We start from the raw sequence: 18,753 nt of genomic DNA, 5'->3' as shown, positions 1-18,753 counted from the left end.
CATTGCCAATTGCAATGTATTTTTTTATTACAAAAGCTATTATCTGACTGAGACTAGAAATTAAAAATAACGATAAATTGCATACTTAAAATTATCACAAAACAGTTTAAAAACTAAAAAATACGTAAGCAAATAGTTGTTAAAATGTTATATTTAAGTGTAATTTAAAACGGTATTATTTTTTTAACTGTAGTTAATTACTAATTCTTACGGATATTTAGTTTGAGTGTGAGGTTTTATATTAAAAAACTGATATGTGCCATGATGTGTCACGTCGTATTGGTCTCTACCAAGTCTTATTGCATTATAAATTGGGCAGTTAACTGAGTAGAACTAATATTGTACAATAAATATTATCAGTAGACAGGAATAAAGCTTTGTGCGACTAAATTACTTGTAATAGGAAAATTATTAATATTTTAAAACAGATTTACTGACAAAATAGCATTTTATTTATATTTAAGTTTACTCTACTGTAAACAGATACGATTGGTTTAACAATTGCAAAAAATGTTTAGCTATTAATCATTGTTTTTATAATGTCAGCTTCATTTTAGCGCTCCTGAAAATACTTATCTTGAGTTTCCACTGCCGAAACTCATGTTTAAAAACATATTTTCTTTCCTCTCATTCTTGCAAAAAAATCTTTCCGTAGTGGAAATTCTCGGATAGGATTACTGATAAACTATGTCACTTTAAATGCGCCCACGTTACTGATCACCTTACAAATGTTTACAATGTCTATAAAAACATTTCTAAACCTCTATGGTTTCAATTGCCTAAGTTATTCCTCCCGATTTCGTAATACTTTCGCCCAAAAAACGCGCATAAAACTACATCGGCGCACTATAATATAATAAAAATATGGAAGCACTCCTGCGGACAGACTGATTGCTGGCTATAACTTGATTTTTTTTTACAAATAAATACTGTAATGACATTTATTTGAAGAAACATTAAATCAAGTATGTTACTCTATTTTTTTTTGACTCTGGGCTATATTATAATGTATTAAGTTAAAACTGCTGGCATTCATTGAGATGGTAATAAATATATATTTTTAACTTAGGCTATCGTATGTTTTGAAAAAATTACCCAGGTTTTTACTACGAAAAAGCTTACACATTTATCTTATAAATAACAAAAAACATTATCTGCTTGTATTTTCTAGACTTATAAATGAAACAATGAGTTTTTTTTACAAAATATAAACTAAAATAACAATTAAATTAAACGATTGATGTTCGACATCGATTTATCTTTGGTAAACATTAAATCAACAAATTTAACTACAGTCAGGTTCATATTCAAGTTCTACATTGTTAAAATATGAACTGAGTCAATATTAATTGCTACGAAATTATGACAAAAATTTCATAAAAAACTTGACTGATAAAACAACATAAATATTACAAATACAATAACATAACGAAATCCTTGGCATTTTCATATGTATTGAGGATATTCAGCCAGCGATGGTGATGGCGCGGATTCAGGAAAGCTACCACATGTCGAATACTGCAATTACACCTTCGCGATGCTCTTCGAATCCAGTCTTTTCATGCACCTGACAAAAAATCAGATTATATTCGTACTCATGTATTCATGTATGTAAAAACATACCAATAGATAAAAATTAAAAGAAAGTCAGAGTGCTTCGCGTTTTCAAGCGTGAAACAGATTGAAAACTACTGTTAAATTATTAGAGTAGTCAATGATTGGTACCTCACTAAACCGCGATAGAACATATAGGTGCCGCAAGAGAGCAACACCATACTCGCCACCCACACGGCCAGCAGTACTGACCCGCTGCCCTCTGCAAACACATATTGTAAAAAATTTAAAAAGTTAAACTTAACTTCTAAAGCGATGCATTGTAATATCTCAACGTTGACATTAATTAATACGTAAAACGAACAATTTGCATATATCTTTTAAGGAGACAGTAATAAAGAACCCTTTGGAAAGCCGACCCCACCACCAGCTACAACAAGCTAGGCAGAGAGAGAGTAATAAAGAACCCTTTATATAACTTTTAATTTAAAAATACTTTAGTATGTTTTAGATGTCACCACCACGGAGCCAGGAGTTGCATGATATTTTGACATACTGTAAATTGAATCTACTCTACTCTACTATCAATAAAAGCAGCAAAAGAAGCAGAGAAATCCATAAATCTATGTGTATGTATGTATAATTCATTTGCGGTGATAATAGTTTTTTTTTTGTAAAACGACAGCTTTCGTAGTTAATAAAACAATTCATTTATGTTTAACGCGGGGTCATGTTATGTTTACCAATGTATCCGTCGTGGTAGCTGGTGCGGTCCATCCAGGCGCGGCGCGGCTTCTCCTCCCGGTCTGCGGATAACAGGTCAGAGATCTCGTCGGGAGATCCGGTGCAGTTCGCCCACTCGATTGTTACGTATCTGATAAGAGTACTACTCATTAAAGCGAATATCATGGATGGAAAAGTATTTTAGAGAATCGTTGTGCTGCTAAGCCCCTTAAATAAAACCACAAAATAAATACAATGACCATTTGATATTGTAGTATTTTAGAACAATGATGTGAGTCATTATTTGTCTGTTATACCTAGAAGATGTCCTGCAGGGTCTAGATGGCGGCACGAGCAGCTGGCGCGTGCGCGAGCGCGATCCGCCGCGGCACGGGCCCCACGCGCCCCACGGCCCCGGTTGACCCAACTCAGACTCCTTGCAGCCGCACTCCACCTCACACGTCTCGTCCTCCTATATAAACAGAATGGCGTGTAAAACGTGTATATGGTGCAATGCTGTGTGTTCGTAAATGGGTAGTCGTCCAATAGCAATCTGTTGTCGCCATCTCGGAATATACACGCGCCACGTTGAATTTATTATTTTTTAATCATATAAAAATTAAGAGAATAGGAATATGGGCATTGTACTGTTACTTGATAGTGCATCGGTGGAGCAGTAATGCGGCCGGGCAGTGCGGTGGCGCAGCGCCAGGGCTCCAGGTACGCTTCTACGGTGTCCCCTGCACCGCCCAGTTCGCAGCGTGCATGCGACACCTTCACGCCCCAGCCGCATGCGTTGTCCGCTTCCTCTCCGGTTGACGTCTGAACAAAGACAATCTACCAGTGCCTGAGGTAACCTCCATAAGACGATATGTGCAACCTCGATACATCCGATTAAGTGTAATTTGAGATGACTGGCATATCCATATTTAGTTGTAAAGATCTAGTTATATTGTCACGCCGGCAACAAGTTGGCAGACAGGTTGGGCGTTATATTTGAGAAGGAAAAGTGGAAATTGTAAAGGTATATCAATTTGGTGTACCTGGACATGACAGCCGAGCGAAGGTCTTGCGATGAGTCGCAGGCAGGGCTCGCGTGGGCATGGCGCTCGCTGCTCGGTCGGCGGACACGCACGTCCTGGCCACACCGCAGCAGTCAGACGTTGTCTGTGGAGATGACGCCATAAAGAAAGATACATAACCAATTGAAGAGGAACTGCATGAAAAAGAAAAGGCCTCATTGGAAAAAGGCACGTTATAAAACTGCCCAGATTAGACTATTTCATATACCTAGTGCGTCGCATGTGTCTTGCGAAGGTTGCGTCGCCGCAAGCGCAGGCGGCCGTGTCCCAGGCGCTCCACTCGCCAAGTTCACAGTCCACGCCGCACGGCACATAGCACCACGACTCACGCGCCTCCGTCGCAGTTGCATTCTGGTAACATTCACACGTAATATAACATATGTAAATAATTGTATCTTCAAAATAGCAATTTTTACCACTTCGTTAATCTGAGTATGATAGTAAAAAAAGGTATAAAAATATGACTTACAGGACAGAATGTGTCATTAACAAATACTCCGTCACTGCGCAAGCATCGAACAGATCTTCTCTTTGTTCCTTCGCCACACGGGGACCCACCTGGGTGAGAACAAAAATTACAAATAGATTCGTTACTTTAATTTTATTGCTACACACATAATTTGCATTGCGCATTGCAATTTTTTGGGCTATTATAACTATAGTTGAGGCTGTATTCGAAACGCAAGAAAAAATGAACGTCGCTCGCCAATTTTAAATCTTACCGAGAGGTTGGCAGTCATCCCAGGGAGCTACGTGCCAAGAGTACGTGTGAGGCGCGCAGGGTTCTCCACCTACTAGATGCGGGCAGGGAGCTCCGCCCTCGTCCGCCGGGCGAAGCACCACGCGAGTGCGGTCGCGACGACCACCCCACTTCGTCTATAAATTAGTAAAAAATTAGAATTATAATTATTAATTTGATGAATAATTGATGACGAATTGTTAGTGCGATATGAAATAGTCTTTTTTGATACCAATTACCATGTCTACGTATGTACCTGTTCGCAAGGACTCCACTCGGACCAGGCACTGACGACGCAGTCAGCAGGGCAGGGGGCACGGCAGGTCGCTTCGCGCGCTGCCGGTTGGCCCGCGCCGCCCACCACGCATTCAGAGTCGTCGAGCTTCACGCCGTTAGAGTCTTGACAACTGGATCAACATTTTAACGAATAAATCATTTTGAGTGATGAGCGAAATTTAAACACTGACAAGATTGATAAGTTACGAATGGTCGTCCTTTCCTTCATTGATTTAAGTTTTTCTTTTATTCTCATTTAATCTAGTATTGAAAAAACTGGAAAGATGGGTCATCTTAAGATATGGTGAAGACTTACTTCCAGTAGTTGGTATCATTGTAATGATGTATTATGTATTGTATTGTATTACTAACAGGACGGTTCTGTTGATGATGGCGCGGCCGCAGAGTGCCTGCTGTGGCGCGCACACCGACCACTCGCCGACGCGCCACGCCGGCTCCGGCAGCACGCAGGTAGCGCGCTGCAGCGTCGCGCCGCACTCACGACCCCCGGCAGATCCCTCCTCTATAACCTCTCTAGTACAGAATAATTGAAATATTAATAATTGTAAAAAAATTCTCTCTCTGCAGTCTCTACCTATCTCCCTAGAAACCAGGTAAAATATTTGTTTATTAAACATACATACATTTTATACTTGTACCGTCAATCCATAGTTAATTACTTGATCGAGTATTTCATATATGGAAAAAATATGAAATTACAAAAAATTGCTGCTATGACTGGTACCTCGTACGGAATCTGAACGCGGCGCGTGAGCCAGGCTCAGCGGAGCAAGCGCCCCAAGGTGCCCAGGGCCCGGCGGCGCAGTCGCGCGCGCACCGCACGCTGCAAGCGCCCCTCACCAGTGCTGGGAACTCCTCGTCGTATGCGAACCCGTCGGTCGACGCCTCACGGACACGGCGCGGACCTGACGAAGTGTTATTAATATATTTTATCGAATATACTTGCATTCTATTATAAAAATTTGTTTACTTGCAACTAAAGACTAACTTACAAGGAGATAGTTGTGAATCAACTGGTCATCTCCACCTTTTATAAAAAGTACGCAAAAAGAGAAAACAGAGTTTTGACAGTGCTTTTGTAAAAAAAAAAAGGGATTCCCAAAAATAATAGGGAGAGCCTAAGAAAGGAAATGAACTACAACATAATAATATTAAGTCAAAAAGTAATGAAAAAATAAGATTAATTTTGTTTGTCCGTACCAGTAAGCGGATGATATTTCTTACAGACATCCATAGGAACATCCCGGCCTTTGGCCATGCAACGGGCGGCTCTCAAGGCCCTTCCTTCTCCGCACTCCAATCTACGATTTAACAAGGCAAGAAAATTAAAAAAATAACAAGTAAAATATCTATAATTTAGATATGACTTTATTTAACTTACCCTGGAGGCAGAATACAATCGGAATCAGCGGGCAACAGTTCCAAAGTGACCGTCTTGCAAACACAGATCGGAACATCTGGGTCAGATGCATCGAGATATCTAGAACAAATTAGAAATCATTTTACTCAGTATTAAAAATACGGATTACGATTATAATAGTTAGAAATTGTGTAATACAATTTCATTATACACTTCGGATGAACTCTCAGCAGACTGAATGTAAAGACTAAGTAATTTACTTTAATGGATCTTCGCAGATGACGTCACAGGTAAGTGGGACCATGCGGTCACAGGTTACAATGCAGGCGGCTACGCTTGGCGGCACCAGCTGCCCGGCACATGCACCCGCCTCCACACGATGCGAGTCAGAACCGCACCAGATGCCTACGAGAAACACAAAATCGAACAAACTCAAAATCGTTACCAGAATATTTATATCACATTTAATATTGTGCCATGTTACTTTTAATGTCTGACTAATAAATATCTACAGCATCGGCACTATTGATCTGCTTTATATATTCTTTATATAAGAATTATTACTGTGGTTTCCAAGACTATTCAATAGTTATTATGAAAATGAATCTACGGTTAGAAGAATCATGCGCTTCCACCGTCGAAACATCAATCCTTCTGAGATAATGAGAGAGTAGAGTAAGCCCACGGTAGGAAAGTGACTTACTTCTAAGCCGATATCCGAGGCCGCATCTCTGTCCAGGCGGCAGTCGGCAAGTGCTCCACTCGCCGGCGACCCAGGCCGCTTCACGCGCGCGGCACGATGGCGGCACGGGACAATCGCGCACCTCCTGCACCGCACCGCAGTTCGGACCACCGTGCACGTTGCGGACGCGGACTTGCTTTCCTGGTTCTGAGACACAAGGTAAATTTATTACAAATACTGGGAACTCGTTTTGCATATTTTTTGAGAATCTGCAGCTTTTGGCTGAAGAAAAAGGCTTAAAAATCCAAAAAACTTTTATAGTAACGAGTGGTTCATGCACTTCATAATTTAAAATGTTGTACCGCAAGTATTGGGGCACGGCGACCACGGCATCCACGCTTCGACCCTGCAGCCCCGACGACATCTCAACGTGCAGGCACGACGGGATTGAGGCCGACGTAATGGTAAACACCTAATTAAAAACGAAATTAATTTATACAATCTACATATACATATATTAGTATTATAAGCATTAACTTTTGTATTTATATCTTCAAGTTGCCTTTTCCATTTTTTTTAAGAAATGATGTCGCATTACGCAGTTAAGTGAAAACTTACAAGGAATCGCGGACAACGTCAGCATTGTTCTGGACACACATGACGTTCCTGGTGATCTGGCCTTCCTCCACACACGGTTCTTCTTCATCACTTTCATTGTACGGTTCACCCTCCTAGTATGAATAAGGTAAATTAAATATAATCTTGGATGATCATTGTTCAAATATAAATATAGATGTTATATTAGTATTCACTTATACCTGTAAATCAGTGTAGTTGGTAACAGGAATGTAGTCCTGGTGACGTCTCTCACAAGGTCCCCAGGGCGTTGCGAGCCAAGAGTATGTGGCACAAGCGTGGTTGTTGCATGTTTCGTTCTGGATCAGTTGGTCCTCCGATGGACATGGCCAGCCGTCTGTGAGAAAAGTTTACTTGTAAAGATCGTAATTGGTTAACCGATGCAGAGAGCATTCGATTTTGAAATTCGGTTTGTCTAATGCTAATCAAGTACTGAAGCAGAGAAAAATTATTTATAATTCGCTCTGATTCTTCAGGCTACTTACTAGGCGATGCATGAGCAATGATCTGTCGTGTGCGTGTCCTAGTGGGCCTAGGCCGTGCGGGGGCCGCGCAGGGCGCCGTGCAAGGCGACCAGGCTGACCAAGCGGACACCACGCAGTCCCCGGGGCACGCGATGCGGCATCGCTCTGTGCGCGCCGGTGCGCTGCTGCCGCTGCACCATGCGCGCTGCGCTTCTTTCTACGATCATAAATATGCGATTAACATTAAGAATATTGTCAATGTTCGACGAAAAATTTTAAGCTCATTTTTTAAATATTTGGATGACCCTACATGTTAATTTAATCTTTTTGTAACCAAACAAATAAAATTAAATATTTTTTTTCTTTGTTTACTAAGTAGAAATTGTCTTAACGAACTATTATACTTACTCCATCATGGCCGATACATTGAAGCTCACGCATGCGTCTGCCCGGGCCGCAAGTGGAGTGTGGCTGGCTCAGCACACAGGGCCCCCACGGCAGCGCCTTCCAGGAGGCGCAGCGCGGCATAGTGCACGTCCGCTTCTCCTCCAGAGGCGGGCAGTTAGCGCCGCCACCAGATTCCGCTGACGTCACGCGACGACGACGCACGCTATATCCTGGGACATGAGTATACAAATAACAGAATATTAAAAAAATTGAATATTGTTATTATTTATTTTCAAGACAGACAGACAGACACACGTAATGGTCCGGTAAACTAATATAAACACTGATACGTACCGGTCGCAGTCAGTTCCTGTACGGGGTAAAGTGGACATCCATCGATAGGTTGGCACGCGCCCCATTCCCCCCACTCTCCTACTTCACAGTCACGGGGGCATGGTACCTGAAATGACTTTTTATTAAAAAAACTTCCACTATATAACTTAATTACATAAATTTATACTAAACCTACCTCGCAAGGCTGTACCAGCGTGGGCATGGGCGCGTGCGCGCATTGCGCGGGATGCAGCGCCCTGCCGTCCGCTCGCACGCAACTGACGTCACGTCGCTGTACTCCGCCCCCGCAGCTCGCGTCGCCCGCCCCCGCGCGGTCCATCTCGTCAGCCTCTTCGTCCTCATCGTATAGTGCGTCACTGTCTTCTGCATCATCATCGTCGTCAGCTGGTAAACGATGGAAACAAGTAAAGTATGTGCTAAGAGTGCTTGGCTGGTAGGTTATCTTTGTTAGGCAGAATATTATGGGGTTACTTACAGGGCGGTGGGGTAGCGGGCTGTGCGACAGCTACACGACACCGGCCCCAAGGTCCGGGCGTCCAGTGCGCGCTGGCCTCCAGAGCTGCGGGACGTACTTCTTCTACCACCTCGCACTCTTTGCCACCACCTAGAAATGTGGATTTCAAGTTTGGTTGGCTGATATTATTTAAGGATTAAAAAGTAGTAGTAGTATAGTGAGTCCCAATTCGTGTTCTCAGGCTGGTTCTAGCGTCAATCACAGTTAAGCCATAATTTTCGTATTCAAGAGACCTTGTGCAAGTCGCCGCAGTCTTCTGGTCCGGACCAACGCACCGTCTGCCCGTGGCCGCCACGGCAGCCACTCGGCAAGCGAGCAGTCCTCACGCATCACGCACACGCGGGTTGTACCGATGTGGGATATTGCGTTACCGCAATACCTGTAAACAAGTATCGACAAGATATTGTAAGAAATCTAAATCAAAACGTGTTTAAAAATATTCTGGATAAGTATATTTTACAGTTTTTGTGTAAGTGACTATAACTTACATGGATTCAACAAACTGTCCGTCCTTCCTACGGCACTGCACTTGACGTCTCTGAAGTCCAAGCCGGGGCGTGTGCACCAGAGAGTCTTCTTCAATTCGCGTGTTGTATCTGCAAATTATAAAAACAAACAATAATATTGACAATATATTAAATTACGAAATAAATGTTAGCGATCTCTACGGTGTGTTTTCTCTAAAATTTTTGTATAATAAATATATTTGTAAATATAGAATCAAACCTTTGGATAGCTCTGTCGTGTTCTTCGGCATTGATAGTGCACTCCGTCCATTTCGAAACAAACACCGAGTACTCCGCTTCGTTGATCTCCAAGACTGTAACAAAAAACAAGTCTAAAATTCTGCATCTGCATTATGTAAAACAAGCAGCAAATAAGAAAATATCCTAAAGATTTTACTAAAAAATTTGTCAGGGCTGGTTTTTCTCAATAGCATTAATTTAACCAAATGACATAGTATGGAATGTAAATCTATATATATAGAAGAAAGTCGTGTTAGTTACACTATTTATAACTCAAGATCGGTCGAACTGATTTAGTTGAAAATTGATGGGGAGGAAGCTTAGAACTAAGAGACGGACATAGGAACTTTTTTATCTTCTGTTTTTTTTTATTCCGCGCGGACGAAGTCGCGGGTAAAAGCTATAAATATGATATAAATGATGACATGTAAAATGTTCTATTGTAGCAATAAAAGTAGCTTAAAAATGTGTCGTAAACAATGTAAAATTTTACTTCAAACAAAGAAAATATCGTTATAGAGATAAAAAGTGTAACTTAAGTGCCCGTTAGACGAATAACTCACAGACGGATGAACGCGATAGTCATTTGCATTGAAAAAGACGTATGTTTTAGAAATTCTAGATAAACTGAATGTTTGTATAGTGATCTTATATTGAGAGTAATATGTGCTACGTTCTAGCTATTTAAAGCATTTATCAGACTTGACTCAAATGGGAAAAATGTAAATAAACTGCTGTATTCATTTTTATTATGCTAATATCAAATAAACTACACACGAGTTGAAATGACCTCTAGTCTTTGAAATGAATATTTCATTTTATATTGGGTGATTACAATTGGCGAGTGAGTAGGCAATTTATAAAATAGAATTGTTTAAATAATAAGATTTATTTTCATATAATAACCCGTTAGTTTCTGACACCAAAATCCCCGATACAAACTTAGAGAGAGATTTTTGTCTCAGAAATCCGATATAATATTCCATTTTCAAATTAGTGTTAGAGTAAAACAAATAAGGTATAAAATAATATTAATCAAAGAACAATCTTATCGAAACAAAGTTATATTGGAACAGCTTTATAAATACCGCTAGGCAGTAATAAAGGTAAAGTAGCGTACGTCGACGCCAATGTTAAATGAATTTGCCTCGCTCTATGAGTATATTGAATTAGCTCCCGAGATTGCCTCATTCGTGGAACAAACTTTATAATTACTGGGAGCGGAATGTTTGCCTCTATACCCAAAGATAGTTGGTAATATAACTTCGTAAATACGTTAAGAATATGAACCGTTAGTTTTATGGTGTTGTTCGCTTGTTTTTTTACTGCTTCTTCAAACTAAAAAGCTTAAATGATACGTTTTAGGTTAGTTTTGCATTTGACTGAATTCTGTGTAATTAAGTACGGCTTACGTAATAAACTTAAATACAATTAAGTATTTTTTTACGTCCTAAGTCAGATGCGTAACATTTTTAATCTCGCTTGTCCATGAAACATTTGAGTTGCTTTGAAACTGACCTTTTATTACTCATAAAAACATTTTTGTAGACATTCTAAAAAGTTAAAAAGCGAAATATAAGAGCCTAAGTTTTGCATAATTAAAAATGGTCGTCTGTCCCGACGTAGCCGGTATTCTTTGTGCCTCAGACTATGTAATTTCCAGCGACGCTCTTCCTTCTGTAATAACTTCTCGGTTTGCTATGAAGTATTCACCGGAGACATTTCTTTTATATATATTAATGTCATGAAATTAATTACTTGTACCAAATTTTCAGCAACTAGAGTTTGTGTATTAATATATTGTTTCTTTATTTCAGGTAACAAATTCTTCTCTTTCATTACATGTAAAGAAAGTCAACAAGAAAAACTATGTTCAATATACAAGTGTCTGAAATGCTTGTATGTATTCTATAATTTTAATTCTGCTCATGATATAATCTTCGTTAGCGTAATGTTAAAAGAAATCTGTTGTACAAATTTAAGGTTTTTATGTGTGTTTTATGGTTTTAGTGTAAAAATATTGAATAAATATACGTATATGTAATCTAATATCAGAGCTATTCCGCATAAAATAGGCATTGTGCCGGCAAAAATAAATAACAATGAATCCTTTGTTATGTTAAGCAGTACGATCAACAAAGGTATCTGAGTCCCAAGAGCGAGTAAATCGTATCGTATCAGTTTAAAAATTCACTAGAAGTGTATTCTGTTCGTGATATACTTTACTTGTATCACTCCAGATTATATTACAACTGGAGATAAATCAACACATTTGTTGACACTAAAATCCTATGTATAACATATTTTTTACATAGATATATAACATTGTAAGAAGATGTCATATTTAATACTCTACAGGGTATTTCTATTGATACAAAATAATATTGTTGATGGAAGAATAGTCAATTTGTAATCCCGTGGGATCTTATAAGATGAACCAAATGACTGTATTTAAAAAAAATCGGAAATAAAAAGAAACTTAATTAGTAGCCTATATATACTTCCAGACTATGTGTTACATCTATACCAAATTTCACCGCGATCTGATGAGTCGTTCTGGAGATACCTTCTATCAAACATCCATACATCAACTATTTCGCATTTAAATTATAGTAAGAATAGATTTCACCTTTATGTGGACATTACGAGTATTAAACTTTTTATATTATTTATTGAGCCATAAAAAGAAAAAAAGTCGTCGAATAAAATTGCTTCTGAAAAAGCTTTCAACAGGAATTAAATAGTTTGCAGTGGCACCGTCGCTTAATGAGAGCTCTACCGGGTTCAATTTGTTAATGCCACGACAATGGCCGAGCACAATGACATCAAAAGTGATTTAATGACTTAATTGTTTCTCTCATTTCTCAAGTAAACGACTCTTTATTTTCCACTTAGTGTAACTACGAGAGAGAATTTTGCAAGTATTTTTCATATAGGTTTGGGAACGTAGAAAAAGGGGTGATAACTAACCTTTTCTATTTACAAGTAAATAAAAATAAGGATAGAGCTACACAATTATAACCTTAGACATAGAAAAAATCATTTAGTTTCTAAATTAAGATGGTTAAGGTCCAAAAAAGGTGTCGAATTTTAACTTTTTCTTAAACAGTAGGTATAAAAACAACAATTAACTCAGTTATTTAGAGGACTTAACTTACTATTTGTTGTGTTTTAAATATTGTATACATAGTCGTAATTTTACCTAAAATTACCTGTGACTTTATGTAGTGAGAAAGCATTTCTCTCTTAGAGATAGTTGATAGTCGCGGTATGTATGCAGACAGACGTAATGCATTAGTTATTACCTGGAAACGGGAAATGCTTCTCGAGATAAGCATGTGAAATGCTTCACTGCAGCTTCACTTCAGCTTTACTTAATGCATTTTGATGTAACATACTGCCATATAAAGGAGTATATAACATTTTATATGTGTGTATTTTATATATGCGCGTGTGTGTGTGTTTCAAGACTTAACTGTCATATTAGAACCAATCAGATTGTAATGTGTTTAACGAGGTTCGAGCGTATAGTACATACCAGAGTAGTGTAACTGGCGAATAATCTATAAGTATAGATTATTAAAATTACTTCATGAAGTGTTTGTTTCTTTTCATGATTTACAATTAAGAGTGAGTGATAGTTGAAATAAAAAAAATATATATCCCACTGTTAGTAATAAATTTGATGTATATAAATTATTAAAACAAAAAACGAGGTAAGAACAAGCGTTCTTACCTCCGTTTTTTGTTTATATTATTATAAACGATGTTTTGTTTTTCAAGTCAATTAGAGGCAATGGAAGGCTAGTTAGGAGATAATGATAATGAAACTGAAACTTGATAACTTTCCAATTAATCAAGCAAAAACACAGTGAGGTGATAATATCAAAAGATGTAAGTCACAATATGGTAATTTGATGAAACAATCAAGATATTTATCCATTTAACGGAAACCGTTTAAAAGAATTTAATCTTACGAAGGAAAGAAAAAAACAGAAATCTAATTAAAGCCGGAGTGGAAAGAACGTTTGATTACTTTAGTGTCGCAAAAGAATTATTCGATTTCCTTAATTGAGATTTTCTTGATGGAAAGTCCTGGCCTGTTGAAAAGTATAAGAAAATATTTTGCCGTATAATCTAAAGAGCGAGTAAAATAAATTTCTGTTTTTTCGGAGCCAAATACATTAAGCTCTTACAAATATGACAAAGTTCATTTTATAGAAAAAACAAACTTACCGTTCTTAAATTGAAAAACAATTGACAACAGTGTAAAGTAAAAATAAACAACATTGTAATAGTTTATTTTTATTTTACACAAGCAATAACATTAATAATAGTAAAGTTAAATAATAGTACAGAATAAGTATATAATCGCTAGGGATTCTGTCCTTGTGCCAGATTTCACCTGAGTTATAAATGGAGGTCAGGTTGTAACACAGCTAGATATATGTTATCCTAATCTGGAACATGTGCTAACGGTAAAAGAGATTCATAGGTACAAGAAATAAAGCTTCTTCTATAAGAAGTAAAATGTTTATGTAGCAGGTATTTATAAGATGTTACATTGTGAGTTATTTAAGCTATAACAATCTAAAAGAAAGAAATCTTAAATAAAACATTCTTGTATTTTTAGGATGAACATAAATTAAAAGCCAATAAATATAGATCTTATTTAAAAAATAATTTTCGATGATTTTTTTTAGTGTATTTTGTGTCTATTAAAAGTTGTGTAGTGCTGTATTTTACACGAGAATTATACTCTAAGATGCTCTTAAACTTTTTCTTTGCCTTGTGCTCAGTATAAGTCACTATATCTTTGTTAGCAGTGTGTTGTGTGTCTTTTTATACGAAGTCCGTGGCGTGTCCTATAAATTCTCTTGTATTGCTCATAAATCGTACTTCCCTTAGGAACACATATGTTCTGGAAAAATCTTTGCTGCATGTAAAATAATAATAATAACAATGTGTTTGTTTTGGTAACTGTACATTGTTGTTCATAAAATGAATTGAATGAATTATTCTTTTTCAATTTGGAGATAACATAAAATCTTTTCTAGTTGTAAAAATGTATTCCATAATAAAGTTACTTTATGGCCGAGGTGGGCATTCTCATTTTACGGCTTTGACGTGGAGCCCTGTTTCTCAACCTTAGGGCTGCGAAGACTCGAAGAGTCACGGAAAATTTACTTTTTTCGTCCTCCACTAAGCTGAAATGATAACCTGCACTAAAAGAACAAAAGAACTGATCGTCTTTCTTTTAATAGCTCTCGGTTATTAAAATAAATTTACAAGTCAAGTGGGTACGACGTTAAAAAGGTTGAGAAACACTGACTTAGACTTTCGGCTTTTCTGTTCACAAGGCGAATGACATCGTTAAAATGTTATTCCAGTTCCCAGTAAGTGTCGTTGATATGACTGATATTGTTGCAGATTCCTCAAGCTTTCTGAACTTTATTTCCTACTCGTGTCATTTTATTGTGTACTGACTGTTGTCTGTCGTCGTTTGTTTTTAAGGGTTACTACGATTGTTCATTTGTATTATCGTTGGTTTCTGAGATCAAAATCCCTACATAAAACACTGTCTTCCCTCTCATTATCTTGATAAAATAGAGATAACAATATGTAATACAGGGATATGGTCTCAGAAACCAACGATTAATCATATTTTTTACTATTTCACCAATTTAAGACGGATTCGATTACTTTTCTTATTACTCGCCCATGTCGTTAAAAAGACTGTTTAAATTTTCGTTTTAATTTAGGATATGTGTCATAGGTTCAGTGAGTCAGGTTTGTCCTTCATATAATGGCTAGATAAATATATTAAACTATATTAAGCAAATATAGTTTTTTTTTTAAATAAGTCTCAGATTCACAAAAATAATTATATCAATAAAGAGTTTATTTCAAACGGAAGAACCTCTAAACCTTGGCTAGGTTTTGTGATTTATATATTTCAAATAGTTTAGCTCGTTCCTAGGTTATAAAATGGAAAAGCCGTTTCGTTTTCCATAGGGGCGGGTGTTAAAAGTTATATTGCTTCGAGAAGCTCGAATAGTTTCTATCGTATCGATGCCTTAAGATTGAGGGTGTAGCCTATACGTTCTATTTTATGTCTACACATTTTCACATTACACAACCTTAAAATTCCACTAACGAAAAACATGTACAACAAGTTCTGTGGATTCTACGTCAGTGATTAAATTATTCAAACTTTCGTGAGACATTATCATTAATTTATATAGGAACAGCTAAAACACTCACGTATATATATCCGGTGTCGGCACCGACTAGTTTCCAGCCCATCGGGGTCCCTTCATCACGGTGAGTGGGACTGGTATCATTTCGCGGACGCGGCCCGTCGTTCACTCAACGTGGGCTCGTAACTAGTCGGTGCCGACACCGGATATATATACATGAGTGTTTTACCCGTTTCTACGTCAGTCATTATTTAAACTGTCTTCGTAATTTTTTACCCTGTTTATTCCTAGACATAAATATTTGATTGTTATTAATATTATAGTATGGGATGGTTAATTTACTAATACAACGGCACCAAAGGTCCTTGTCTTTACAAACACAAGTCTACGTAGCTAAAGGGCATTGACCTGCGACAAAGTAATAAAGGATCCTAAGCAAACGTCTGAAGGGACTATTATTAACATTGGCGACCACGTCTGTGTTTATAATGTACCACGAAGTTTGAAATGCACACACAAGCCCAGACATAGAGAGGCACTACAGTTACGTATTAAAGTTGATGAAAATGCAAAATGAGCACTCAAGTAATTTTTTACATATATCTGAAATAAAATCTACCATATTGTCTTTTGGTATGGTATGGTTTTTAATTACATGTTTATTTACTTAGCGATACGCTTGTATTCATAGTGAGCATATTATTAATCGAACATGACAAGAATAAAGTATTTAAAGTTAAGGTTGTAAGTGAAAATTTTAATGGAAACGATAATAGTTATACTGTAGATGAACAACGAAGTGAAATGCATCTGCGCGAAGCCTGCAAATACCTAAGATGCCGAGCTTACATTCCGGACGCTGCAAGCCACTACGCGCTATGTCGACGTTCACTTTCTGAAGAATTTTATGAAAATTAAGATTAAATTTAAATTAGAATTATAAATAAAATTAAAATAAAATACAAATTTGTGATATTAATTAACACATTTTTTATTCTTATTCTGTTTACTTTCCAATTGCATGATATAACCTAAATGACATATTAACTGGAAAGATTTGTATTTTTGTATACTTGTAACGAATAAACTCAAAAACTAATGAATTTATTTCAAAAATTCTTTCACCATTGTAATGCTACATTATCCCTTACTGATATGCTGTTTTAAATATTTTAAGAAAAAATATTTTTTTTTCAAAATCGGACCACCAGGGGCGGAGCATAGCGGTAACACACATATAGAAAAAAATACAGTCGAATTGATAACCTCCTTCTTTTTGAAGTCGGCTATTAATGGTCTACCAGTGCGGCGATGATAGTTTCTTATAAAGTTATTTTATATGTAACTTATTTTCCTCAAAAACGCCTTGACTTAAATGCGCTGGTGATACAAACTTTGTCAAATGTCAACATTTTCAAGTAATATCTCGCTACGTGGAAATGAAATATACCGTGCATACTTGGTGTCTGGAAAGTTTTCACTTAGCTGTGTAAACGCAGTTGCGAAAGGGAACTTAGTGCGTAACATTTTCTTATCTTTTGTATCAAACTTAAATATTACGATATTTTTATACTTGTTATGACGTTTTGGATATTCTTTAATTCGTTCCGAGTTGTATCTTCATAATCTAAAAGTTCTATGTTGGATTGTACCTCGTCAAACTTCTGGAAGATTCTATCAACTTCCGATTGCCTTGCTTTTATCTCGTATAAATTAATTGTAAGATCGTAATTTTGTATATAATTATATATGCGAGTAAGTTTTCCTTTGATGGAACTTCTTTGTACTTTTAAGTTGTCTAAGATATTTCTTTCGCCACCATCTTCTTATGTCGCCATTTTTTATTGTAGTCGGCGTTGGCGAAAAAAATTAATATACAATAATAAATTGTGATATTGCACTCACGGTACTCTCGAAGGCTCGAAGGACCAAAAATGTTATGTTTTAACATTAGTTTCTTGAATAAAAGTCTGGATCTTGTAATTAATTTATTTGTAATTTGTAACACGTTTTTACACTGTTGACTGTTGTAACGGAAGTTGAAAAGGGAAGAGAAGGCACGCGAACAGAAAGCATCGACAAAGAGTATGAAGTGTCAAAGATTAACGAAGCAATTCGTAACAGTATTTCTTACTTAAAACAATGTACAATATTTTATTTACTACTTTTTTAAATACTTCAATTGTTTTATCTGTTATATATGACAGAAAAGAGCTTAAAAATTAGTTGTAAGCTTAGTTCGTTATTACATTATTCAGCAAACAGAAAACGAAAGAAATAGGAGGATTTTATAAACTACAAGCAACTGCCTCTGTTTGCAACAGAATTACACTGTAGGGATTTAAAACTCGAACTTCGCGCTGCAAGAATACATTGTGAAATATAAAGTCGAAACTTTTAGCTTCATAGTTTTCAACAGATGCAAAAAAAGGAAAAGCTAGTTATAAACTTAAAGACTAAACCAATATACAGACTGAAGTGAAGTCAGACCTAAACGCTTTGCCCTTCCTCCTTCCTCTTCTTTATTGCACTGGATCTAAAATTGCATAAAAGTCTTGCCTGATTACACAATGCTGTGATATCAAACTGATTTTTTTCCACCGTATGTAAAGGGTGAATTAAGACAGTTATCTAAAATTATAATTATAATCTTAATAGAAAAGCGAGTCTTTAGTTATTAGGGTTTCGTTTAGTTCAAGTGCGGTTTTAGTGAACAATAAACAGCGTAATCGAAAGCAATATCGTACGAGGTAGATGGCGTTATTATTAAATTTACGGCGCAACCGCTCGCCAGAATCCAATCTGTTCGGAAGCCAATACAGTATAGAGCCTGATTTAAATCCTATAAAGCAATTTCGTAGCGCCACTACATATGGTTTAATTGTTGGCAAGTTCATGACAATATTGCAAATTAATACAATTGATTTCATTGTTTTGTTGCGTAACTGAGATGAAAGTAACATGTTTCAACAAAGAATTATGTTTGTAAATTTGTAGGTTTGTTTTGTTTGTAGT

The 18,753-nt window shown here is 37.0% G+C and overlaps 1 protein-coding gene across 1 annotated transcript in view; it reads right to left on the bottom strand.

Annotated features, from left to right (window-relative positions):
- Positions 1-1,366: 1,366 nt before the first annotated feature.
- The window catches only part of LOC106718024 (thrombospondin type-1 domain-containing protein 7A-like), a 66,574-nt gene continuing 49,187 nt past the window's right edge, over positions 1,367-18,753 (bottom strand). The window contains exons 3-29 of the mRNA XM_045679657.1: positions 9,519-9,612; positions 9,281-9,388; positions 9,026-9,171; positions 8,754-8,882; positions 8,454-8,662; positions 8,279-8,384; positions 7,946-8,154; positions 7,559-7,754; positions 7,256-7,410; positions 7,056-7,168; positions 6,800-6,909; positions 6,459-6,644; positions 6,016-6,160; positions 5,777-5,875; positions 5,596-5,696; positions 5,120-5,300; positions 4,747-4,908; positions 4,355-4,505; positions 4,082-4,235; positions 3,829-3,917; positions 3,568-3,710; positions 3,321-3,444; positions 2,932-3,099; positions 2,595-2,749; positions 2,298-2,428; positions 1,726-1,816; positions 1,367-1,567 (exon numbers count right to left, since the gene is read on the bottom strand). Of these exons, the coding sequence (XP_045535613.1) occupies positions 1,525-1,567; positions 1,726-1,816; positions 2,298-2,428; positions 2,595-2,749; positions 2,932-3,099; positions 3,321-3,444; positions 3,568-3,710; positions 3,829-3,917; positions 4,082-4,235; positions 4,355-4,505; positions 4,747-4,908; positions 5,120-5,300; positions 5,596-5,696; positions 5,777-5,875; positions 6,016-6,160; positions 6,459-6,644; positions 6,800-6,909; positions 7,056-7,168; positions 7,256-7,410; positions 7,559-7,754; positions 7,946-8,154; positions 8,279-8,384; positions 8,454-8,662; positions 8,754-8,882; positions 9,026-9,171; positions 9,281-9,388; positions 9,519-9,612 (3,698 nt within the window). The 3' untranslated portion in view covers positions 1,367-1,524. The remainder of the gene's footprint in view (positions 1,568-1,725; positions 1,817-2,297; positions 2,429-2,594; positions 2,750-2,931; positions 3,100-3,320; positions 3,445-3,567; positions 3,711-3,828; positions 3,918-4,081; positions 4,236-4,354; positions 4,506-4,746; positions 4,909-5,119; positions 5,301-5,595; positions 5,697-5,776; positions 5,876-6,015; positions 6,161-6,458; positions 6,645-6,799; positions 6,910-7,055; positions 7,169-7,255; positions 7,411-7,558; positions 7,755-7,945; positions 8,155-8,278; positions 8,385-8,453; positions 8,663-8,753; positions 8,883-9,025; positions 9,172-9,280; positions 9,389-9,518; positions 9,613-18,753) is intronic.

The sequence above is a fragment of the Papilio machaon genome, chromosome 10 (genome assembly GCF_912999745.1).
Source record: "Papilio machaon chromosome 10, ilPapMach1.1, whole genome shotgun sequence".
NCBI lineage: Eukaryota > Metazoa > Arthropoda > Insecta > Lepidoptera > Papilionidae > Papilio > Papilio machaon.
The sequence above is the reverse complement of the archived record's forward strand: the minus strand, read 5'-3'. Positions and strand labels throughout refer to the sequence as shown.